At 34.9% G+C, this 21,619-nt stretch overlaps 1 protein-coding gene and 1 pseudogene across 1 annotated transcript in view; both read left to right on the forward strand.

Moving 5' to 3' along the window:
* The first annotated feature begins 1,009 nt into the window (after positions 1 to 1,009).
* LOC105678012 (odorant receptor 10-like) overlaps positions 1,010 to 21,619 on the forward strand; it is a 69,704-nt gene continuing 49,094 nt past the window's right edge. Inside the window, exons 1-2 of the mRNA XM_067349511.1 lie at positions 1,010 to 1,374; positions 4,815 to 5,221. Coding sequence (XP_067205612.1) covers positions 1,078 to 1,374; positions 4,815 to 5,221 — 704 coding nt within the window. The 5' untranslated portion in view covers positions 1,010 to 1,077. The remainder of the gene's footprint in view (positions 1,375 to 4,814; positions 5,222 to 21,619) is intronic.
* Positions 13,441 to 19,694, forward strand: LOC136998219 (uncharacterized; annotated as a pseudogene).

Consider the following 21,619-nt stretch of genomic DNA (forward strand, 5'->3'; position numbering starts at 1 on the left):
TATTTCACAAACCACAGCAGAGTATATTTTTAAAACACGTTTTATTTGCACGATTTTCGGAGCACGTGTGGTTTTAATCCTTTATCACTTACGCATGAGTCTAGTGCGTGAATGATAAAGGATTCTAAATCTTTCTAGAATATTTTATATTGATCGTTATTTATGGTTAGCAAGAGCTTCACTTTCAGAAGAAAGAAAACAAAACATATCAAACTTCTGTTTCTTTTTTGTTTCTCACTCACTCATTCACTCTTTCTTTATATGTGTATGCCTATCTATTAATTTTTGTGAAGTACTGATAAGTATTAACATTTAATAAACGCAAGCAGGATAAATACTTTTACGTTTTTTTCTAAATATTATAAATGTTTTTTATAAGTTTTCAATCATTTAATTTTTTATAATTTATAACGATTATTATATATGATATGTGATAATGCAATTAAAATGACATTTTAAATTATATTTATTTTAAACATTATCTCATTGACAATATTTTTAGTTGACGATATAAGATAACACCGATGTAAATATTTGTTATATTTCGTCAATAACACAAAATAAATATTATACTAAAAACAGTCAAAATCTTTCAACTAATTTCATATGATATGTCTTCTTTTCTCATGTGTATATGATTCACAATGTTTCTGAACTTACTATTTACATATGCTTTCTTATGTGTATCATTATCAGATATTCCTTCAGAATAATCTATGCAAATTGCAAAGTTTATTAAATTATAGGATAATAACAAAACAATAGCGCGTGATCGTTAGAAATGTAAAGTATAACCTTGCCGAAAACTGAATATTAGCTACATTTTAAAGACCAATATAAGGTATTTTCCACACTTCCGTATTGGAAATGTTCGTAGACTATCAATTATTTTCTTCCTAATCATAAGTCTTGCAAGAAGTGAATAATGTATCATCAATTTGCCCGTCCAATATCGCAGTCTTGCTTTTACTGCTTGCATACATAAGTATGTATAGTTACCTTTTGCACAAAGAAATAGAGATATTGTGTACATTGTTATATTGCCTCTTGCAGGATTGTTCTCAGTGGCCCGACACGATGGTATTAATTCAAATAGAAATTCATCAAGTACTACGCATACTTCAAATTTGTGGAACATTCACGAGTACATGGCCACCTGAATCCACGGCTAAAAAGCGCGAAATCTTTTTTCGAGATCTCAGTTGGACTTTAGCAATTTTAAATGTACTGGGATCAGTACCATCTTTGATTCTCGGTGCTTGGTATTTTAAAAATGACGTTATTCGAATGATGAAAGCATTGTCCGAATTGACGGCACTCATGGAAGTGCTATTCGATTTAATTCTGTGCAGAATAGGAAGATCGCGTTTACAGGTTTGATTCTAAAGTTCTAAACGCTAGAATTATATACATGGTGAGGCACCTTAACTTGCACACTTTGGATAACTTGTAAAATGTCATATGTTTCATAAAAAAAATACAATTAAAGTTGCATAATTTCAAGGAGGTCATTACTTAGTACATGTACCTTTTTTATAAGTGGAGGCATTTGGAGATTTAAGATCAATTTTATTTAAAAAAATGGAATGTTACACACACACGCGCGCGCGCGCGCGCACACACGCGCACACACACGCACACAAAACAATATTATATATTTTATGCCACAGTTAGAAAATATATTGACCCTAATTCATACAAACCCTAGTTGAATTTCTCGTGTACTAATATCCGGATTGTGTGTTACGGATGTTAAGGCAGCAATAGTATTTTCTTCAGTGGTAGCAGTTTTGGTACGGTTGCGGTAATATTAACAAAGTCTGTGAAATGTCCATCGAGATAGCTGATTTTGTTTAGAATATTTTTTAGTATACATAATTTCATCTCTTGTTTACCGCACGTACATTTTTACTGCACGCACCATAAGTTAGAAGCATATCTGCCTTTCCGTTATTACTAAACTTTTTGCAATATTTGCGTACGAGATCGACGATATCTTTTATACTGAATCGAATAACATGACTAACAATCACGATAAGTTAAGATTATTTATGTCGATACACATTGCCAGATAAACACCGCTGGTTTATTAACAGCTTTGATGATATCGAATCAGTTTTTGACTTTTTGTTACTTCTTGTTCTTGTTTGCTTGAATATCTCATTACTTCTCTTAGGTTTAAGGCTAATAAATGTTAATACATTTGTACTCAGAATTCAACATACTTTTTAACTAGCATAAAATATGTAACAATTTATGTAAAAAAACGAAGTTGATCTTTATATTTCCGAAATATCTCTACTTGTAATGACTACTTATCAAGAGACACGGTAGTGTCTCGCGCCAAGTTCACGCACAGCGCAAGACCGAACGTGTATCTTTACGCGAGCCCGAAGAGCCCAGAGAGCCAAGATTATCGGAACTCAATAATGCCTGGACCGATCGAGTTGATAATGGTCTCAATCAATAGCGCATACCCAAAATATATAATAAAAGTATGCTTGTTTTTGCTCTACGTGCTTTATAAATAAATATATAAAAGTCCAAAGTCGAAATGTCAAAAATATTATCTCAATTTCTAGGATGTACAGTCAACATTTTTCACACTAGATGGCTATAGTGATGTTAGTAGTTGGGTTTGTGTTGGTGGTGCTATAGGAAATAGCCGCGCATACCAAATAACCTTACAGAAGATGTGTCAAAAGAATAATATTGTATTCGGCCACTCGCACTACATTGCACTGGTGCACACTCAAGGCTGCTTAATGTTCACCAGTTTTTTATTCGTGTTCATCAGAGTAGTGTAGTGCAGTGTAGTGCGAGTGATCAAATTCAATATAAATGTATTAAGTAAAATAAGTGTATATGTATATAGGTTATAAGTATTGTTTTAATTTTACCATACATTCTGTCAAAAAGCTTTAGTGTATGATCTGTCTAAAATAAATAAAATTAAATATCTCAAAGTTTAATATTTCAATTCTACGTATCCTAAATTAGTTCCAACAATATTTATAATTTCTAGTCAATTTTATATATAAAAAAATATAGCATAAGTCACTTTTTGTGATTATCCTAAATTAGTTCCAATATTTATAATTTCCAGTCAATTTTATATTCATAGAAAATAGGAAACAAAAATTATAAACATAAACTCGACAAGAAATCTTGTAATACACAAAATTAAAATTGACCAGAAATTATAAATATTGTTGGAAATAATTTAGGATACATAGAACAGAAATATTAAGCTTTGATATTTAATTTTATTTATTTTAGACAAATGATACACTAAAGTTTCTAAACAATGGTCTTATAAAACATAATGATGATTGGTATGATTGTATAAATTAATTTTACAATACATTCTGTCAAAAAAGCACATTATTTGAGACTTTAGTGTATGATTTGTCCAAAATAAATAAAATTAAATATCTCAAAGTTTAATATTTCTGTTCTATGTATTTTAAATTAGTTCCAACAATATTTATAATTTCCAGTCAATTTTATATTTTATATATAAAATTTATTTTATATATAAAAAAAATATAGTATAAGATACTTTTTGTAGTTATCCTAAATTAGTTCTAATATTTATGATTTCCAGTCAATTTTATGTCCATAGAAAATAAAAAACAAAAATTATAAACAAACTCGATTATAAACAAACTCGACAAGAAATCTTGTAATACACAAAATAAAATTAACTGAAAATTATAAATATTGTTGGAACTAATTTAGGATACATAGAACAGAAATATTAAACTTTGACATTTAATTTTATTTATTCTGGATAAATCATACTAAAATCTTGAAACGTGTGCTTTCTTGACTGATTAAAATTGACTGGAAATTATAAATATTGTTGGAATTAATTTAGGATACATAGAACAGAAATATTAAACTTTGGTATTTAATTTTATTTATTTTAGACAAAGCATACAAAATTTCTGAAACGTGTGCTTTTTTGACAGATTCTAAATTAGTTTCAACATTTATAATTTTCAGTCAATTTTATCAGAATCAAAACAAAACAGTATTGTTTTACCTTTCAAAAAATTGTCGTACCTATATATTAAATTTAAAAAAGCTGTTGTATATATATTACAAAAAAAGAAATGATATCTATCAAAAAATTACCTTTTTTAAAAAAAGGTAAAAAAAAGGCGCCAAGAATGTTACTTTAATACTTTTATGCACAAAATAATGAAACAAATAAATTGGTATAAAGAAAACACATTGGTTTAAAAAAAAAGTATGCAGTTGCATGTTGCAAATTACATATTTTTTCTTGAAAGCAATTATGTGTTTTCTTTATATCAATTGATTCGTCTCATTATTTTGTGCATAAAAGTATTAAGATAAGATTCCCGAAAATTGAATGTTTTACAAGATATTTTGTATTTTATGTCAAAATGCTGTAACTTTCAAGCCTCATAACTCGAAAAGTACTTAATGAAAAATAACTTCATTATAGTGTTTTGAAAAGCTCTTGACACCAGCTATTAGATTTTGGAATCAAAAATAGGGTGTTCTATTTAAAAAAACAAAGTTGACCTCCATATAACCTTGGCATGTACACCCTAAGTTAAACCAATGTCATCATTGGATGTCCCCCTCCAAACGCAACAACTTTGATCTAAATCATTTTTCTTGAAAATGTCTCTAAAAAGTTATTCACGTGGGGTTTTTAAAATGGGACACCCTGTATATAACTATTTATTAATTAAAAATAGTCTGGCACTCTAAGCGTTAAAAAAACTAATATGTATAATTATTATAATTAAAATTCTTAATATTTTATATCTATACAGAAACTTTTGGCAAAAGTGAAAGACTTCCTCGAACATTCTGAGTTATGTGAAAAACATATCATACAGAAATATATAAACCGTTATTCGGATTTCTTCGTCTTTGTTGGAATATCTTACATCTTAGCGGCAATAACTTTTTCCTGTGGTCCTTTGTTCTTGCCTATAAATCTTCCAATGGAAGCATGGTATCCATTTTCTACCGATACTTTTTACACTAGAAGTATTCTTTACATTATGCAAGTATTCGCCATCTTACAAACGGGATTCTGTATCACGGTGGACTTTATGATTGCTATGTTCTTCTGGTATTCTGCTGCAAGATTAGAAATGCTGGGACAAGAATTACAACAAATAACACATGAAAATCAAATAAAAACATGCATAAGAAAACATCAAGAAATAATAAGGTATATATATATATATATATATATATATATATATATATATATTTAAATAATATTTTTACACTAATGATAATGATAAAAAAGTATTCTTAAATTATGTCATAATAATAGTAAACCCTCGATTTTATGAACCCTGATTTACTGGATTTTGAAAAATCTGGACAAAATCTGAAAACTTCAAAAATATTTAAAACTTAAATGGCCCGTTAGTAATTCATGAGATAACTCAAAGCTTGGCACGATCTGTACATTTCGGCCGATTTCCGTAAGTTAACGTCTACCGGCTCCCCACTACGTCTTGAGACCACGCATACGACGCTCTGCCTCAGGTACAACGCATCTGTAACGCGATGAGGTTCCGTGCTCCCTGACTGCCAAATATCAATACTTTAAACATGATCTAAAACGTTTTTAATAAAAACGTTTTTAATAATAACGTCTTATTCAATTTAAATTAACAATTATTTATTAATTTATAAATTAGAAAGAATCTCTGGAACATTTAACAAATCCAATCTATCGAATATAATTTAATAGTATTTTAGGATTCTTATATCGTAAATCTAATGATCGAGAATTTTGAAACTTTGTTATTGAATTAATTATTAAAAGAAGATTATTAAAAAGAAAAAGATTTCAAAGATCGAGTTTAAAGTATTGATACTTGGCAGTCAAGGGACATCGAACCTCATCGCGTTACAAATGCGTCGTACCTGAGGCAAAGCCCCACGTACGTTGTCTCAAGACGTAGTAGGGAGCCGATAGGCGATAGCTTACGAAAATCGACCAAAATGTGCAGATTGTGCCAAGCTCTGAGGCACTGATGCGATATCGCCCACCGCAGTCCCGGCTCCGCTGCCTCACACAACCTTACAGAAGCGTACGTCATGTATCCGTGTGCCACACGGATACGTGACGTACGCTTAATACGTATAATTTAAGAGATATCAAAAAATGTTTCAAATAGAAGTTGTATGGCTTGAAATAAGCTTTATAATTGTTTAGTTAGATTTTCAAAAAATGTAATTTTTTTTTAATTTACCTCCACCTCTTGTTATTTTTTCAAATTTCAAAATTTTTGTAATGACAAAAGTTGTAGCATTTTTTACGCTGAATTCAACTATATATTAACAATAAATATTATGTTATTGCTCTTCCTTAATTAAATTAATAATCGTGTTGATATAAAGCATATAGAGCAAGAGCTGGATCGAGTTGCTCAAAAATTCAATTTTTATTAAAAATTATTACATACGTTTCGGCCAAGGAATGTGGCCATCTTCAGTGTAAAAATTGATAACGCAAAAAAAACCTTTTAATTAAAGAAGTAGAGAAGCGTTGATGAGAACAATTAATATACACACACACACACACACAAAACGCTCTCCAAACGTAGTTTTTATTTTGACAACGCATCCTCTGATACTACGGGTCGTACAATTATTTGTAGTTAGTCTTATAATATATGTGTGAAGCCACGGACCATCTTGAACGGTCCGTCAAAACTATGTAATGAGAAATTCAAAATATGACATGTGTCCACGGTAGTGAGTGGGACTCAACTGGCCTCAAGCATATATGATTTTATTATGTTCCGAAATCGTATCTTTCAAAAATGAGTCATCAGTATTACACTATATGCGTCACCTATGTCGTCTCGTACATTATATTGGAGCCTTGCGACGAAATTTTAATCGAGGAAACAAGCGCAAGCGTCGTTTGTTCAAACAAACTATTCGATGACACGTACACAGACCACACGTCAGTGTAGTGAGTTACCACTATAAACAAATGCGTACACCTACGTAGATCCGTAGGCTACGTTGATAATATCATTTTCATTTTTAGTTCTATTGAAATGATGGCGTTTTCGCGTCGGAGTTCGTCTGGCACTCCAGCATCCTCTTAAGAAACGATACCGCACGCAAATCAAGATACAATATTCGCAAAACAATATAGGACAATATTCAAAAAACGATAATCAAGAACGATACTCCAAAAAACGATACTCGAGAAACGGTCGAAACGGTACTCAAAACGATATTCGGAAAACGATACGCAAAAACGATAGCCGAAAACGTTATTCAAAACGATACTTAGACACAATAATCGGAACGCAAAACGACACTTAGAAACGGTAATCGAAACGATACGGTAACAGACTTGCCAGAGACGTTCATATTTCCTCCAAAGCCGCGACCTCCGAGATTCCACCGATGCTGAACGCCCAAGAGGATGGACACCAAAAAACACGTTAACGGTGAGAGTCCTGTCAGAGACGCTTCAATTTCTATAAAGGCGTGACTTCCAAACGTCGCTCAGAAACGACGCTCATCCGCAATATCCGTACTAACGATAATACACAAATTTTCTGTGGCTAACATAAATACAAAATGAACGATAATTTCGATAGAGACACTCAAGTTTCCGCGACGAATTGATCGTTACGCTACAAGGCCGAATTCAAACTCTCGCTGCGAAACGGCATTGTACTCCACGCAAATTTCGCGATTCAGATTCTGTACAAATTATTATTAAACAGTATTTTCGTAAAAACAACGGTAACGGTATCTGTCAAATTCGGCAAGACAGGAACGATAACGATACAATTATTTTCCCCGATCGCGAGTGTTCGGACTGTCGACGGCACAACGTTTCAAAGAAGGATACGGTAAAAGCGGTAACCGGGGTTAGCCAACCTCCTGCTGTAAAAGTCACCGGAAAGCGGTATCGGTATTTCACATTTCGATTGAAACAATCGCAAAGTTCTCGCGGTAATGAAATTCGCCGAAGGCGTTAGCTTTAGCCAGTATCACGAAGTTATAGCTACCCTGGGTAATGGCCTTACAAAGGTGGTGCGGCTACGCTCGTCGGGACCCTCCTTTGGAGCTGCTCCTTCCCGGTTGCTGGCTCGTCGAACAGTGATCTTTTGAGGTCCCCCTGGCTCATGTCGAATCTCCGCGCATCGGTCAGCGCACTCTATTTATAATTTTTTCTCGAGTCGCCTGTCGATTGTAAACAGCTCCGACCTCGTCAATTGTTTATTCTTTTCATGGTGGTTGCCAACAGCCTAAAGGACCCCGCATAAACCTTATGGAAAGTGGCCCTCGATGAAATTCGCTGAAATTGCAATATGTTATAGTCCTTGGTGTCCTGATTAAAAGTCTCAATGGGCACGAAGCTTGAAAATTAATAGTTTTTTGTCTAGAGATGTTTGAAGTCCTAAACTTTTGCTATGCCGTGATGACATATCCGTGATATATATATTTTTTAAACTCTTTTAGCAGTGCAATATATTCCTCTCGGAACATTCAGCAGCATTTGTGTCTTATATTAGATGGCTTGAGGGGTACGTTTCCATTGACCTATCCTCGTATTACTTCATCCTAAATTCAGGTAGTTAGGTCTTGTGGTATACGTCTCTTTAGTCTTCTAGTCGTTTTGATTACAGTGAAAAATTACACACCAAATTAAATTATGATTAATAAAATATTTCTGGTATTAAATAATAGTTATAATATTATTTAAATTGTAGACGTTTTTTTTGCTTTATTTTTTATATGATAGAAGTAGTGAAAGTGCAAATTAAAAAAAAACAAAATTGTTAATTAAAATAATTTTATTTTATTATAATAATATAATGAATAAATATTCGCTAGAATGAATAAAATAAATGAGAAAAAAAGTATAATAGGCAGGGATCGAACCTGTCGACAGGTCGACAGCGTGATAGCCCAGGGCCTAAGTGCTCGAGCTACGCCGCCATCTCGACAATCGATCGAACAGGACCAGAATATAAGGAACGCCATAAACTTCAAATCAATTTTTCTCGAAAACGGCTAAGCGTTGCGCTATCCTTTTACTCTTCTGATAGAGTACTATACCATATAAAAATTTGTTTGACCCCAAGTCCGCGTCCTCCCCTTGTAAGTATAATAAAGCAACTCTCGAATTTTGATATAAATGAATAAATTAACCTTTTCTTGTGTACAACTATCAGTCTCAAACTTGTATCACAGCACGGTCTATTCTCAGCATGTCTATATATTGTTGCGCTCGCGCCGCGGGAATTCGTTGATTGTGACGTGTGGGCTGCGAGTTGGCATTGAGAAGCGTCGCTTAGTAATTTGTAAATAAGTTGAAAAGCGTCGCTTAGTAATTTGTAAATAAAGTGTCAAGTGTGAGTTACGCTTGGTCCTCGGTGCCGTGAGGACGCGTTTCGGATGTGAGACGGTTTTCTTAATTGTACACAATAGTTCTGTTGTTACATTTCTAATCGTGTTATCGTTGAGTTCATTAAAGTTTGTTATTCTCTAATTGAGTTTATTATTTCTTGCGTGAGTGCATTCGCGAGTAATTGTCGCGAGTGCAACAATATTATTTAGTCAAATCATCGCTCGGTAGTGGACAAAGCTTCTTAACCGGTTTTTTAAATTCACCGTTTCTTGTCTTGACGGTTACCACACGTATCGCTCCATCTTGTCCGGGGTGTAAAGCCATGACTTTTCCTAGAACCCAATTCAGTGGAAGTACATAATCCTTCTTGACTAGAACCACCGTGCCTAATTCGACATTGTCTCCTAATTCTGTCCATTTCTTTCGCTGCTGTAGCTCGTGCAGGTGCTCTTTGTGCCAACGATCTCAAAACTATTGACGCAGTCTTTGCAAATTCTGCCAATGAGATAACCTATTTTCTGGAATCTTAGAGTAGTTATATTGTGCAGGTTGTATGAGTAAATCGCCTATTAGGAAATAGGATGGGGTTAATGCGGAAAGGTCGTTTAGGACACTAGATAAAGGAATGAGGGGCCTTGAATTCATGATTGCTTCAACTTGGTTCAGCAACGTATTGTATTCCTCATAGATGAGTATCCTCCTTTGAGTCACCGTATACAAATGGTGTTTTGCCACTTTCATCGCCGCCTCCCACATACCTCCAAAATGCGGTGCGCGCGGAATAAAATTCCATTTTATTTTTTGACGAGCTAAACTAAACTCTATCTCTGGATTATTTGTTTTCAAGAACATGAACACTTCCTTCAACTCTCTTGCGGCTCCTACGAAGTTCGTTCTGTTGTCAGAGAATACTTCTGACAAGGGGAGGCTCAGGATTTGTCCTCTCCGATTTTGATGAACTTTAAATATATAATAGTACTACCTTCCTATTAATTACTGGTAAAGCCACTCGACGCAACTCTCAAGCATTCGCGAGAAAAATTAGTTTAAACTTTTCCGTGTCCGTAATGTACCCATGCGTGAAAAATCAATCGTCGAGCACTAGTAGCCGTGAACAAAATGGAAGGTCATCATTTCGAGCATTTATTGTAGTTGAATAGTGAGAAGCGAGGGGACTCACCAAAATAAAGTACCCCGATGGTGAGAGAAAATGGCAAAAACTAATTTTCACTGATTACAGCGCAATCTATCACGATTCGAAAAAATGTCTCTGACAAAACTTACGTATTTTTTTCCAAGGAATCCCAATCTGCAATAAAAAATGGAGGTTCCCATTTAAAATTTCAAAGTTGCCACTTGCCGCACCCCCAAGGGGCGATGGGAGCGGATTAATTTTTACACAGGCAGACGTCCTCCTTGATAATATTAAAAGTTTATTTGGGACATTTTTTCGTACAATGCTTATTTTTCGAAATATTTAGTTGTCTCAAGTTAAATGGGACACCCTGTATATATATATATGGGGCATTCTTTCTCAACTTTACACCTATGCTGCCCATTTTCTATTTGATCTAAAAATTTTTGAAAAAATCTTAAAATTTACAGAAAAATGTAAGCTTTCCAATGGCGCGTGGCAAAATTATCAAATTCAATTGGATCATACTTAAAATTTCAGAAAACCGAAAAAAAATAATAAAAACGATAATTATTCAAGTGTAGCGATTATTTATTCGACGTTTTTCTCTTCCAATTAAACTTTCGAGTACTCTGTTTATCTGTGCACTGTCACATGAGTCTAACATGGCGGATCCAATATGGCCGCCAAAAATTTAAAAAATTTAAGAAATTAACGAATTTTTGTAAAACTTAATACCAAAGAGTTTTTCTGCAAGCTGAATACAAATCTCAAATCGGATTTTGAAAATTCAAAATGGCGGATCTAATACGACCACCAAAAATATTGAAAAATTTAAGAAGTTAACGGATTTTTATAAAACTTGGTATCAGGAGTATATTTGGGACGCAGATTTTAAAATTTCATTATTAAATTCGTATTTTTCGACCTATTTGGTCTAAAGATTATCGAAAAACTATTAAAATTTATAACAAAATTCAAGTCCTCCATGGGCGCGTGGCAAAATTATCAAATTCAATTGGATCATTATTTTTTTTCTGAGCCTAGTCAAAAAAGTTTCATAAAATAAGATCGTGAAATCCATTTTGTACACATTCGAGAGAGTTTCTCTACCGCGATATTATCGCCATTCATTACAACATTTTAACGTTAAAAAACGTTTCATTGTGATTCCGTAAATTTTTAAACGCTTTAATATTTGGATTTGTATATCCGACTCCCATGGTTCTGGGCTTTTTTGTGCTTTGAGCGTTTCTCTGAGGTTTTCTTCGAACAGTTCTTTTCAGAGCTATTTTTAACCGTTCTTTTAGGACTGCTCTCAGAACAATACTACAGAAAATTCTATTATCTGTACTATTTTTGATCGTGAATCTTAGAATTTGATTTTGAATATGTCCAGTATACACGGTGATAGATGTTGCAATTCCTACAATGTGGAAGGTTACAGAGGGAAAGATCTTCGACGCATTTCGAGTGTTATCAAACGATTATTCCCAAAATTTCCAGATAATGCTAAAATTTGTGCAGCATGTAGGAAAATGAAATATCCTCGCATGAATGAAGATACGCACGTCTCATCGAGTCTTGATAAAACGTTTGATAATTGTACTCATGATACTGAACAGAATATTTCTGTATCTTCCGGTGCATCTTCATTATCTTTCAGTGGAATTAAATGCAATATAAAATCACAAAGAGAGATTGAGTTGGAAGATATGTTGAGTGGATTGAAAGAAAAATTTTCCACTCTTGAAATTAATGATCCTTTGAGATTGACAATTTTGACTGTAGTACCAGATGCATGGAATCTAAGTCAAATTTCTCGGGAATTCAACTGTTCTAGGTATTTTGCAAAAAAAGCTAGAGAATTGAAAGCATCTAAGGGCGTTTTAGCAGAAACAACTGCTAAGAATGGTAAACCATTGCCGGAAAATACTGTTACACGAATTAAAGATTTTTACAATAGTGACGAAAATAGCAGAATCATGCCAGGTATGAAAGATATGGTTTCAGTAAAAAATAACGAGGGCAGAGATTTGATTCAGAAACGTCTTCTCCTTTCAGACTTAAGAAGTCTTTATGATATTTATAGTAAATGCCATCCTGACTGTCATGTTAGTTTTAGTAAATTTGCCCAACTCCGACCAAAACATTGTATACTTGCTGGTGCGAATGGTACGCATTCGGTCTGTGTCTGTACGATACATCAAAATTGCAAATTGATGATTGACTTTGTCAATTTAAATAATCTTACTAAAGATTCCAATGTGATTTTACATGATTATAAAGATTGCTTACGCCAAATCGTGTGCAAAAATCCTGATGAAAATTGTTATATTGGTGAATGCAGTAAATGTCCTGGTATTATTGAATTAAAAAAACATTTGAAAGAACTTTTAGATGAGAAAGGTATTCACCAAATACAGTTCAGTGTCTGGACAACTGACAGATCAACTCTTCAGACGTAAATTCTTCCGTCGTCGGAATTTGTCGATAAATTTTGTGACAACTTTATTATTCTAAAACCTCATTTTTTCATTGCAAAAGAACAATCTCGATTCTATCAGAAAAGAAAAGAGAATTTAAAAAAAGATGAAGTTCTTGCAGTATTAGATTTTTCTAAGAATTACAAGTATGTTGTGCAAGATGCATCGCAGGCGTTCCATTTTAATAATCCACAATGTACTGTCTTTCCTGTCGTGTGTTACTATAAAAAAGAATTAGAACTTGAACACAAAAAGTTTTATTTTTTTGTCGGATAGTACACTTCATGACACAGCTGCTGTATATACTGTACAAAAGATGCTGATTCCTGAATTGAAAATAATAATTCCTGAGCTAAGAAGAGTAATCTACTTTAGCGATGGGACAAAACAGCCATATCTTTCATTTTAAAAATAAATATTAGATGATGAATCTAATGCATCACAAAGAGGATTTTGGTGTTGCAGCGGAATGGAACTATCATGCCACTGCACATGGTAAAGGTGCTTCAGACGGTGTAGGTGCTGTGTTCAAAAGGGAAGCTATGCAAGCTAGCCTCCTTAGTAAACCGAACGATGCCATTCTTTCATTCGAGAAACTTGTTGACTGGGCTCAAAAAATTCTAAAAGTATTAGTATACTGTCATATAAAGACAAAGAGCACCAAAAGACAAAAAAATTTTTGAAAAAACGATTTGATGTAGCTCCACCAGTTCCAGAGATTCTGAGAAATCACTGTTTCGTCCCAATCAACAAAGAAATGGTGATTAAGAGATATTCCAATGCTGGTAATAGTTTGACTTTTTCATATCAAGATTTCAAAAAGTAGGGGGTAAGAGCTCAGGCGACATCAGAATCAGAGGTATCTTTAGTATCAAGTTTTATAAAAATCTGTCACTTTCCTAAATTTTCAATATTTTTGGTCTTTATATTAGATGACATTTTCAGTTTTCGAAATCCGACTTAAGATTTGTATTTAGCTGGCCGTAAAACTCTCTGTTCAAATTTTATAAAACTCCCTTACTTTTAAAAATTTTTCAAATTTTTAGTTGTCATATTAGATCCGCCATTTTGAATTTTCGAAATGCGACTTCAGATTCGTTATTAGCAACCCAAAAAAGTCCCTGATACCAAGTATTATAAAAATTCGTTAATTTCTAAAAATTTTCAAAATGTTTTGGTGGCCATATTGGATCCGCCATTTTGTATTTTCGAAAGATAACTTTAGACTCGTATACAGTAACCCAAAAAATCCCTTGATACCAAGTTTTATAAAAATCAGTTAATTTCTTAAATTTTTTAAATTTTTGGCGGCCATATTGGATCCGCCATTTTAGTTTAGACTTATGTGACAGTGCACAGATAAACAGAGTACTCGAAAGTGTTAATTGGAAGAGAAAAACGTCGAATGAATAATCGCTACACTTGAATAATTACCGTTTTTATTATTTTTTTTCGGTTTTCTGAAATTTTAAGTATGATCTAATTGAATTTGATAATTTTGTCACGCGCCATTGGAAAGCTTACATTTTTCTGTAAATTTTAAGATTTTTTCAAAAATTTTTAGATCAAATAGAAAATGGGCAGCATGGATGTAAAGTTGAGAAAGAATGCCCCCCATATATATTTTCGCGTAAGAGATAAAAAACAATATTGGAGTTACAGTTGTACGTTCAGCATTTAAAAAATTTAAAAATTATAAAAATTACGCATGTTTATGCGCGGCGGAAGTATTTTTTATTTGAGGGGACAAAATTTATAAATAATGAGACGAATCAATTGGTATAAAGAAAACACATAGTTGCTTTCAAGAAAAAATATGTAATTTGCAACATGCAATTTGTGACGATGCGCCTACCACTCATCGTCCCTACCGAGCGACCAGACGTAGGCTCGACGCCTATGACGCTCACGAGCGCTCGCGCCCATGCGATGCCCCAGCGTGGGGACCGCTCTCGCTGCGCGACCGATACTCGCGGGTGGGAGGCCCGAGCCGGGTATATAAGCCGGCTCGGCCAGCATAACGGCACCTGTCCCGATCCGGTATCCGACCAGACCACATCTCTGGGTGCTCCCGAGATATACTCCGACTTTCCGCCGACAGGGCCGAGTTCTCCCGCTCTGCTGCCAGGGTTTCTCCCGGCGTTCGGTCTCTCCGATTTTCCGCCGACAGGGCCGGGTTCTCCCGCTCTGCTGCCAGGGTTTCTCCCGGCGTTCGGTCTCTCCAATTTTCCGCCGACAGGGCCGGGTTCTCCCGCTCTGCTGCCAGGGTTTCTCCCGGTGTTCGGTCTCTCCGATTTTCCCACCGACAGGGCCGGGTGCTCCCGCCCTGAAGCCAGGGTTCTCCCGGCTCGCGGCGCGCTAGGCCGTCCTAAAGGAGACGGGTGCTCCCTCTCCTAAAACCAGGGTTCTCCCGGTACGCGGTTGTATTATATAGAGTGTAGTTAACGTTAGTTTAAGTGAACGCCATAGACCTAAGTGAGAACGTCCGCGCAGAAGCGCGCATTGTATTCCTCAGACAATTGAATAAACGAAGCTTTAATATATCTCATGGAGTGATCGATCAAGCTTCCCTCTTTCTCTCGAATCCTGACTCCGGCGAGCAGATCCGCAGCGTCGAGAAAGGCGAACCGTTACAAATTGAATACTTTTTTTTTAAACCAATGTGTTTTCTTTATACCAATTGATTCGTCTCATTATTTTATGCATAAAAGTATTAAAGTAAGATTCCCAAAAATTGAATGTTTTACAAGATATTTTGTATTTTATGTCAAAATACTGTAATTTACAAGCCTTATAACTCGAAAAGTACTTAATGAAAAATAACTTCATTATAGTGTTTTGAAAAGCTCTTGACACCAGCTATTAGATTTTAGAATAAAAAATAGGGTATTCCATTTAAAAAAACAAAATTGACCTTCATATGACCTTGGCATGTACACCCTAGGTTAAACCAATGTCATCATCGGATGTCCCCCTCCAAACCCAACAACTTTTGTAAGGGTTATTTTCGGATTATTGGCTCCCCTGACGAGATATTCAGGTGCGTAATTTAAAATGGGACATCCTGTATATACAGGGTGTCCCAAAAATTTTGACACAGCGGCCGTATGCCGGTAGAGCAGACCAAACTGAACCGAAAAGTCCTCTACCATTTTACAATTTTCACAAGGGTTAAAGAGATATTAATTATTAAAGATTACCGAATGCGAACGCACGGCTGAGATACGACCGCCTACAGACTACGGTCGCTAGGCGCGTGGCGTGCGGTAAGCGGCGAGCGACAAGCGGCGGGACGCGCCGTTCGCCGCTCTCCGCTCGCCGCTCCCCGCTCCCCGCTTGTCGCTCGCCGCTTACCGCACGCCGCGCGCCTAGCGACCGTAGTCTGTAGGCGGTCGTATCTCAGCCGTGCGTTCGCATTCGGTAATCTTTAATAATTAATATCTCTTTAACCCTTGTGAAAATTGTAAAATGGTAGAGGACTTTTCGGTTTAGTTTGGTCTGCTCTACCGGCATACGGCCGCTGTGTCAAAATTTTTGCGACACCCTGTATATATATGCATTAAAAATTTTAAATAATGTTATTAATAATGTTATCAAAATTTTTATTTCTATATTATATTATTTTTACGTTACATTGGAGCAATGAACTCTTGCATAGAGTTCCTTTCCAGAAGGGGATTTATTATTTTGTAAGTTGTCCTGACTACCTGCGAATGTTTTCTTTGTGTGTGTCCCCTCTTTCGGCAATATGAATGTTAGCCGTTAACCGTCACTCGATTTGAGGAAGAGCTAGCATTAACATCGTGTTCTGCGGAGTGTTAAAAAAGTGAAAAAATGGAAAAAGCAAGCAAGTGCAGAAAATTTTTCAGAATCCATTACAGAAGTGAAAAAAAAAATATAGATAATCAAAAAAGAAACGATCTGACTAACGCTCTTATATACTGCAAGAGTTTGCTCAAGGCTGAAAATCTTTTTACAAATACACCATCAACTGTAATATCAGCCGCTTCTATAGCCATGGGTGAAGAAATTTTTAAAGAAATCATTTTCATGTTGGAGGACAGACAAATAGTAACGGATAAATGTTTAATCAGTGCTGAAGAATTTAACATAGATAATGAAGAGAAATATGAGGAGGTATGTTTTAAATTTTTTACTAATATTTTTAGTATTTGTTTCTGGAAGCAATAAAGCATAATTGTCATAAAAATGCAAAACATACGAGGGCTATATGATAAGTACCCGTGTTTAACGACAGAAAGCATCATTGACTCAAAGTCTGTATACCATCGTTTAACGTCATCTTCTAAACGACGCCAGTCAAAATTTCAAACAGATTTATCGAGTAGTTTTGTTTTGACAACTGTTGAAAGTGGACAAGATTGTGTTTGTTTGCAACCATGGAAAAAGAGCAATATCGGTCAGTGATTCGATTCCTTTTTTTGGATGGGAAGACGTGTGAGGAAATCAAAGTGAAGTTGCATGTCGTTTATAAGGACCATGCACTTTCGATGACTACCATCAGATATTGGTTCAATGAATTTAAGCGTGGCCGAACATCCGTTTTTGATGAAGAGCGCCCAGGTCGTCCGATTGAGGTGACTACGGAGGATATGGTCAACAAAATCCATGATATCGTGTTAGCAGACCGCCGTGGTGAAGATCAGAGAGATTGCTGACATTGTAAACATCTCAATTGAACGCGTACAAAATATCCTACACGAAAAATTGGGCATGAGAAAGCTATCGGCGAGATGGGTGCCGCGTTTGCAACAAAAAAAAAAAAAAACGCACCAGCTCATTCGTCCGCAATCGCCACTGCAAAACTGGTCGAATTACGCTACGAATTGCTGTCTCATCCACCCTATTCTCCAGATTTGGCTTCCTGCAATTTCTATTTATTTTCAAACATGAAAAAATGGCTTGGCGGAAAGCGGTTCACGTCAAATGAGGAAATCATCGCCGAAACAGAGGCCTATTTTGCGGAGTTCTACAAATCATATTTTTTGGATGGTATAAAAATGTTGGAATATTGCTGGATTAAGCGTATCGAGCTGAAAGGAGACTATGTCGAAAAATAAGTAAAAAAAAATTTTTTTTAAATGCGTTTTCTTCCCTAACACGGGTACTTATCATACAGCCCTCGTAACACGCAATTCTTTTGCTAATTGTCATAGTGTACAGACGAGACAAGCAGTTCGAGTCCAGAATTCGAGCCTGGTGAGGAAACGCTGCGATCTCATGATCACATTCCTTTAGAATATAAGGAAAAGGCGGTTGCTTTAATACAATTGCATCCCGAATGGTCTATAAAGACATTAAAAAGACAAGGCCTCAGCCGCTTGAAAGATGCCAGGATGCTACGTACATGGAAAGAGGATGTCAAACGAGGTGGAACAACTATTGATAAATTTGTAAAAATTGAAACAGAAACTTTTACGAATTTTAAAGAAGCCAGAGAGTGCTTTAAGCAGGTAAAAAATTATAAAAAAATTATCTATATATTATAGAATTAAAAATTTTTTAAATATATATTGATAATTGACATTTTGAATTTTTGAATTTTTCTAATTGTCAGATTACAACAAGGACTTTACAACAATGGGCAATGGCTATTGCATTTCTACTACTATTGGAAGATTTTACTTTTTCCGCTAGCAAAAGCTGGGTGACCAGATTTAAATGTAAATATAGGATAAGGCAAAGGAAAATTACAAGATTTGTAAGTAATAAAGAAGTAGCGTCATTTGAAGAAATTTTACAAGCAGCGGAAGAATTCAGGACACAAACAAAAGCAATCATGCCCAACTTTAATTTTGATTTCATTATAAATACTGATCAAACAGGTTGTCAGTATCAAATTCTATATAATAGATCGTTCGCACCGCAAGATACAAAAACAGTACTTGTTAAAAAAAAAGTTTACACAATATAACACATTCATATACAGCGCAATATTCTTTGACTGCATCAAGCAAATTGTTACCTACAGTCTTCTTATGTATGCAAGAACCAACCAAAAAATTTGGTCCTACCATTAAAAAAAAAGTAGATCATTTAACTAATGAATGTAAGAATATTTTCGTAACATGCTCCAAATCAGGCAAACTCACAAAAGTTAATAAAGAGTTATATAAAGTAAAAAATAAGTTATATAAAGATTTTCTTATATAAATTGTATTTCTCCATACGTAGAAAAAAATCAATTTCTATTACTTATCGATTTGTGGGGAGGACAAACTGATACAACAATTTACGATGAAATTTTTGAAGATGAGAGAGGAACAGCATCTTGTAATATAAAAGTAATTCCACCAAAATGTACTCTCTGTCAGCCTTGCGATGTATATTTTTATCGTCAAGTAAAAAAATTGATACACGAGAAGACGCTATTAAAATTCATTCGTTAATTTTGCATCAATTGAGGGCATCTATATTTAAAAAAATGATTTTATATGCATGGTACGCATCAAAATTGCTTCATGATAAACCATTATTTCTTAATGTTAATGATGTCTGTTTTCCTCTTACAATATTTAAAAAATCTTGCGCATGTAAAGACATTAGTTTTATATAATGTGCTCATTGTAAGTTAATATTATGTTTTAAATGCTTTTATGATAATTATCATCCAAAAGTGTGTAAACCTTGCGAGGATTCCGAAGAAGATTCCGATTAAATTATGTAAAAGTAAAATTATTCATAAACCAAAAAATTATTTATAATTGTTTTTTATTAATCACCTTACTTTTTATTTTATAAAATTTTTAATGCATATATGGCGAGTAAATAATTAATATTTTATAATAATTTCATTGCAGGGTAATAATTTAAATAATATATTATTTTTTAATAATCTGCATTAACATGGATGTGATTGTGCAACATTTTTAATAATTATTAAATAATTTTTTTCTTTAAGTATGTTATACAATCATATCCATGTTAATGCAGCTTATTAAAAAAAGGAAGAAAAAAAAAGAAAAAAGCAAGATTCGAACCAGCAAACGTGCAATAGTTCGTTCTAGTAGTCAGTCGCCTTACGTTCACGGCTACTAGTGCTCGACAATTGATTTTTCACGCATGGGTACATTACGGACACGGAAAAGTTTAAACTAATTTTTCTCGCGAATGTTTGAGAGTTGCGTCGAGTGGCTTTACCAGTAATTAATAGGAAGGTAGTACTATTATATATTTAAAGTTCATCAAAATCGGAGGGGACAAATCCTGAGCCTCCCCTTGTGAGCAAATTCCACGGCGCGCTGTGAAACGACTCATAGCCGCCATAAATGCCCCCGTTGTCAAATTTGAGACAAGTTCAATGTGAACTGCCTTTGTACTGAGACACATGAACACAGCCATATATCCTTTTGAGATATGAATTTTCCCGTGACGTCAATTTTCTCGATTTTCAAGTGAATCTCCCGGTGTCGTCTCTCTTGAATGTGTTCTTAAATTACTCCTCGCACATCCTTTCTTCTTCCGAAACTTCAGTCGTTTCTGGTATCTCTTCTTGAGTCCAAAATCTTTCGATTTGTCCCATTAGCGTCTCGTTGGTTACTGCTAGGAAAGACGTTGATGACTGCTTCTCTCTAGTATCTTTCCGCCTATTATCTAACCGAAATGTGTTAGCTGCATCGTGGGCTGTCCTTCAATGCTATTCCTTGGCAATCCGATGAGACATTTCCAATATAATGCCGCTCCGATAAGTAGATCGATGGGACCCGGTTCATTGAAACACGGATCTGCGAGTGAGGCATCTTTTGGTAGAATCACTTTCTTGATATCAATTTGACTTTGTGGGAGCAGATCATCGGCATTACCCAGCATTTTAATTCTGCCTCATAGTCACTTTTGCTTGCCTTGATTCGCAGTTGTGTCACTTTGTGCGCATTTGTTTGCTTTTGCCCTATACTACTGATGGGTCGCTCTTCTTTCTTGCATGTTAGTTTGAGTTTCTCAGTCAAACTGGTGATTATTTTGTTTATCTGTGATCCGGGGTCCAATAGCGCTTGACAAGTTTGCAAATTGCTTTCTAAGTTATATGCATATACTTTTATTGTAGATAAAATTATTCGAATACTTGCCTTCTGCGCGTAATAAATGCTTACCGGCTGTTCTACTTGTTCTTTACTCGTTAGAGGTTGTGTTTCCTTTTCGCTTGATGGTTTTATCCCTTGGGAACAGCATGTTACGATGGCGTTTTTGTTTTACCATCCTCGCTCAATTTTGGCTCAGCTTCTTTTTAAAGCAGCGTGTGACGATTGGCGCACTTCTTATATGTTGTCGAACGACATTCTTTTGCTTAATGTTCTGGATTAAGGCAATTAACGCACAATCTTTTGTTTTGTACCGTCTTCATCCTATCCGGGATTGATTGCTTTAACAATTCTTCGCATTTGTATGTAGGGTGCTTACCTTCGCAGATCTTGCAGCTTATCGTAGTAGGTGTTACTGCAAGTGCAACTTTTTTCTTGCTTTTCCTTTGTTGATTTCTCACTTAATGTTTGCTTTCCTTTATTTTGATTCAAAATCCTCAATGTGTGACAGCGCTCTGTTAAGAATTTCAGGAATTTTTCCATCGTTGGCATATTTCCTGGTGTT

This window comes from Linepithema humile, chromosome 2, assembly GCF_040581485.1.
Source record: "Linepithema humile isolate Giens D197 chromosome 2, Lhum_UNIL_v1.0, whole genome shotgun sequence".
NCBI classification, from domain to species: domain Eukaryota; kingdom Metazoa; phylum Arthropoda; class Insecta; order Hymenoptera; family Formicidae; genus Linepithema; species Linepithema humile.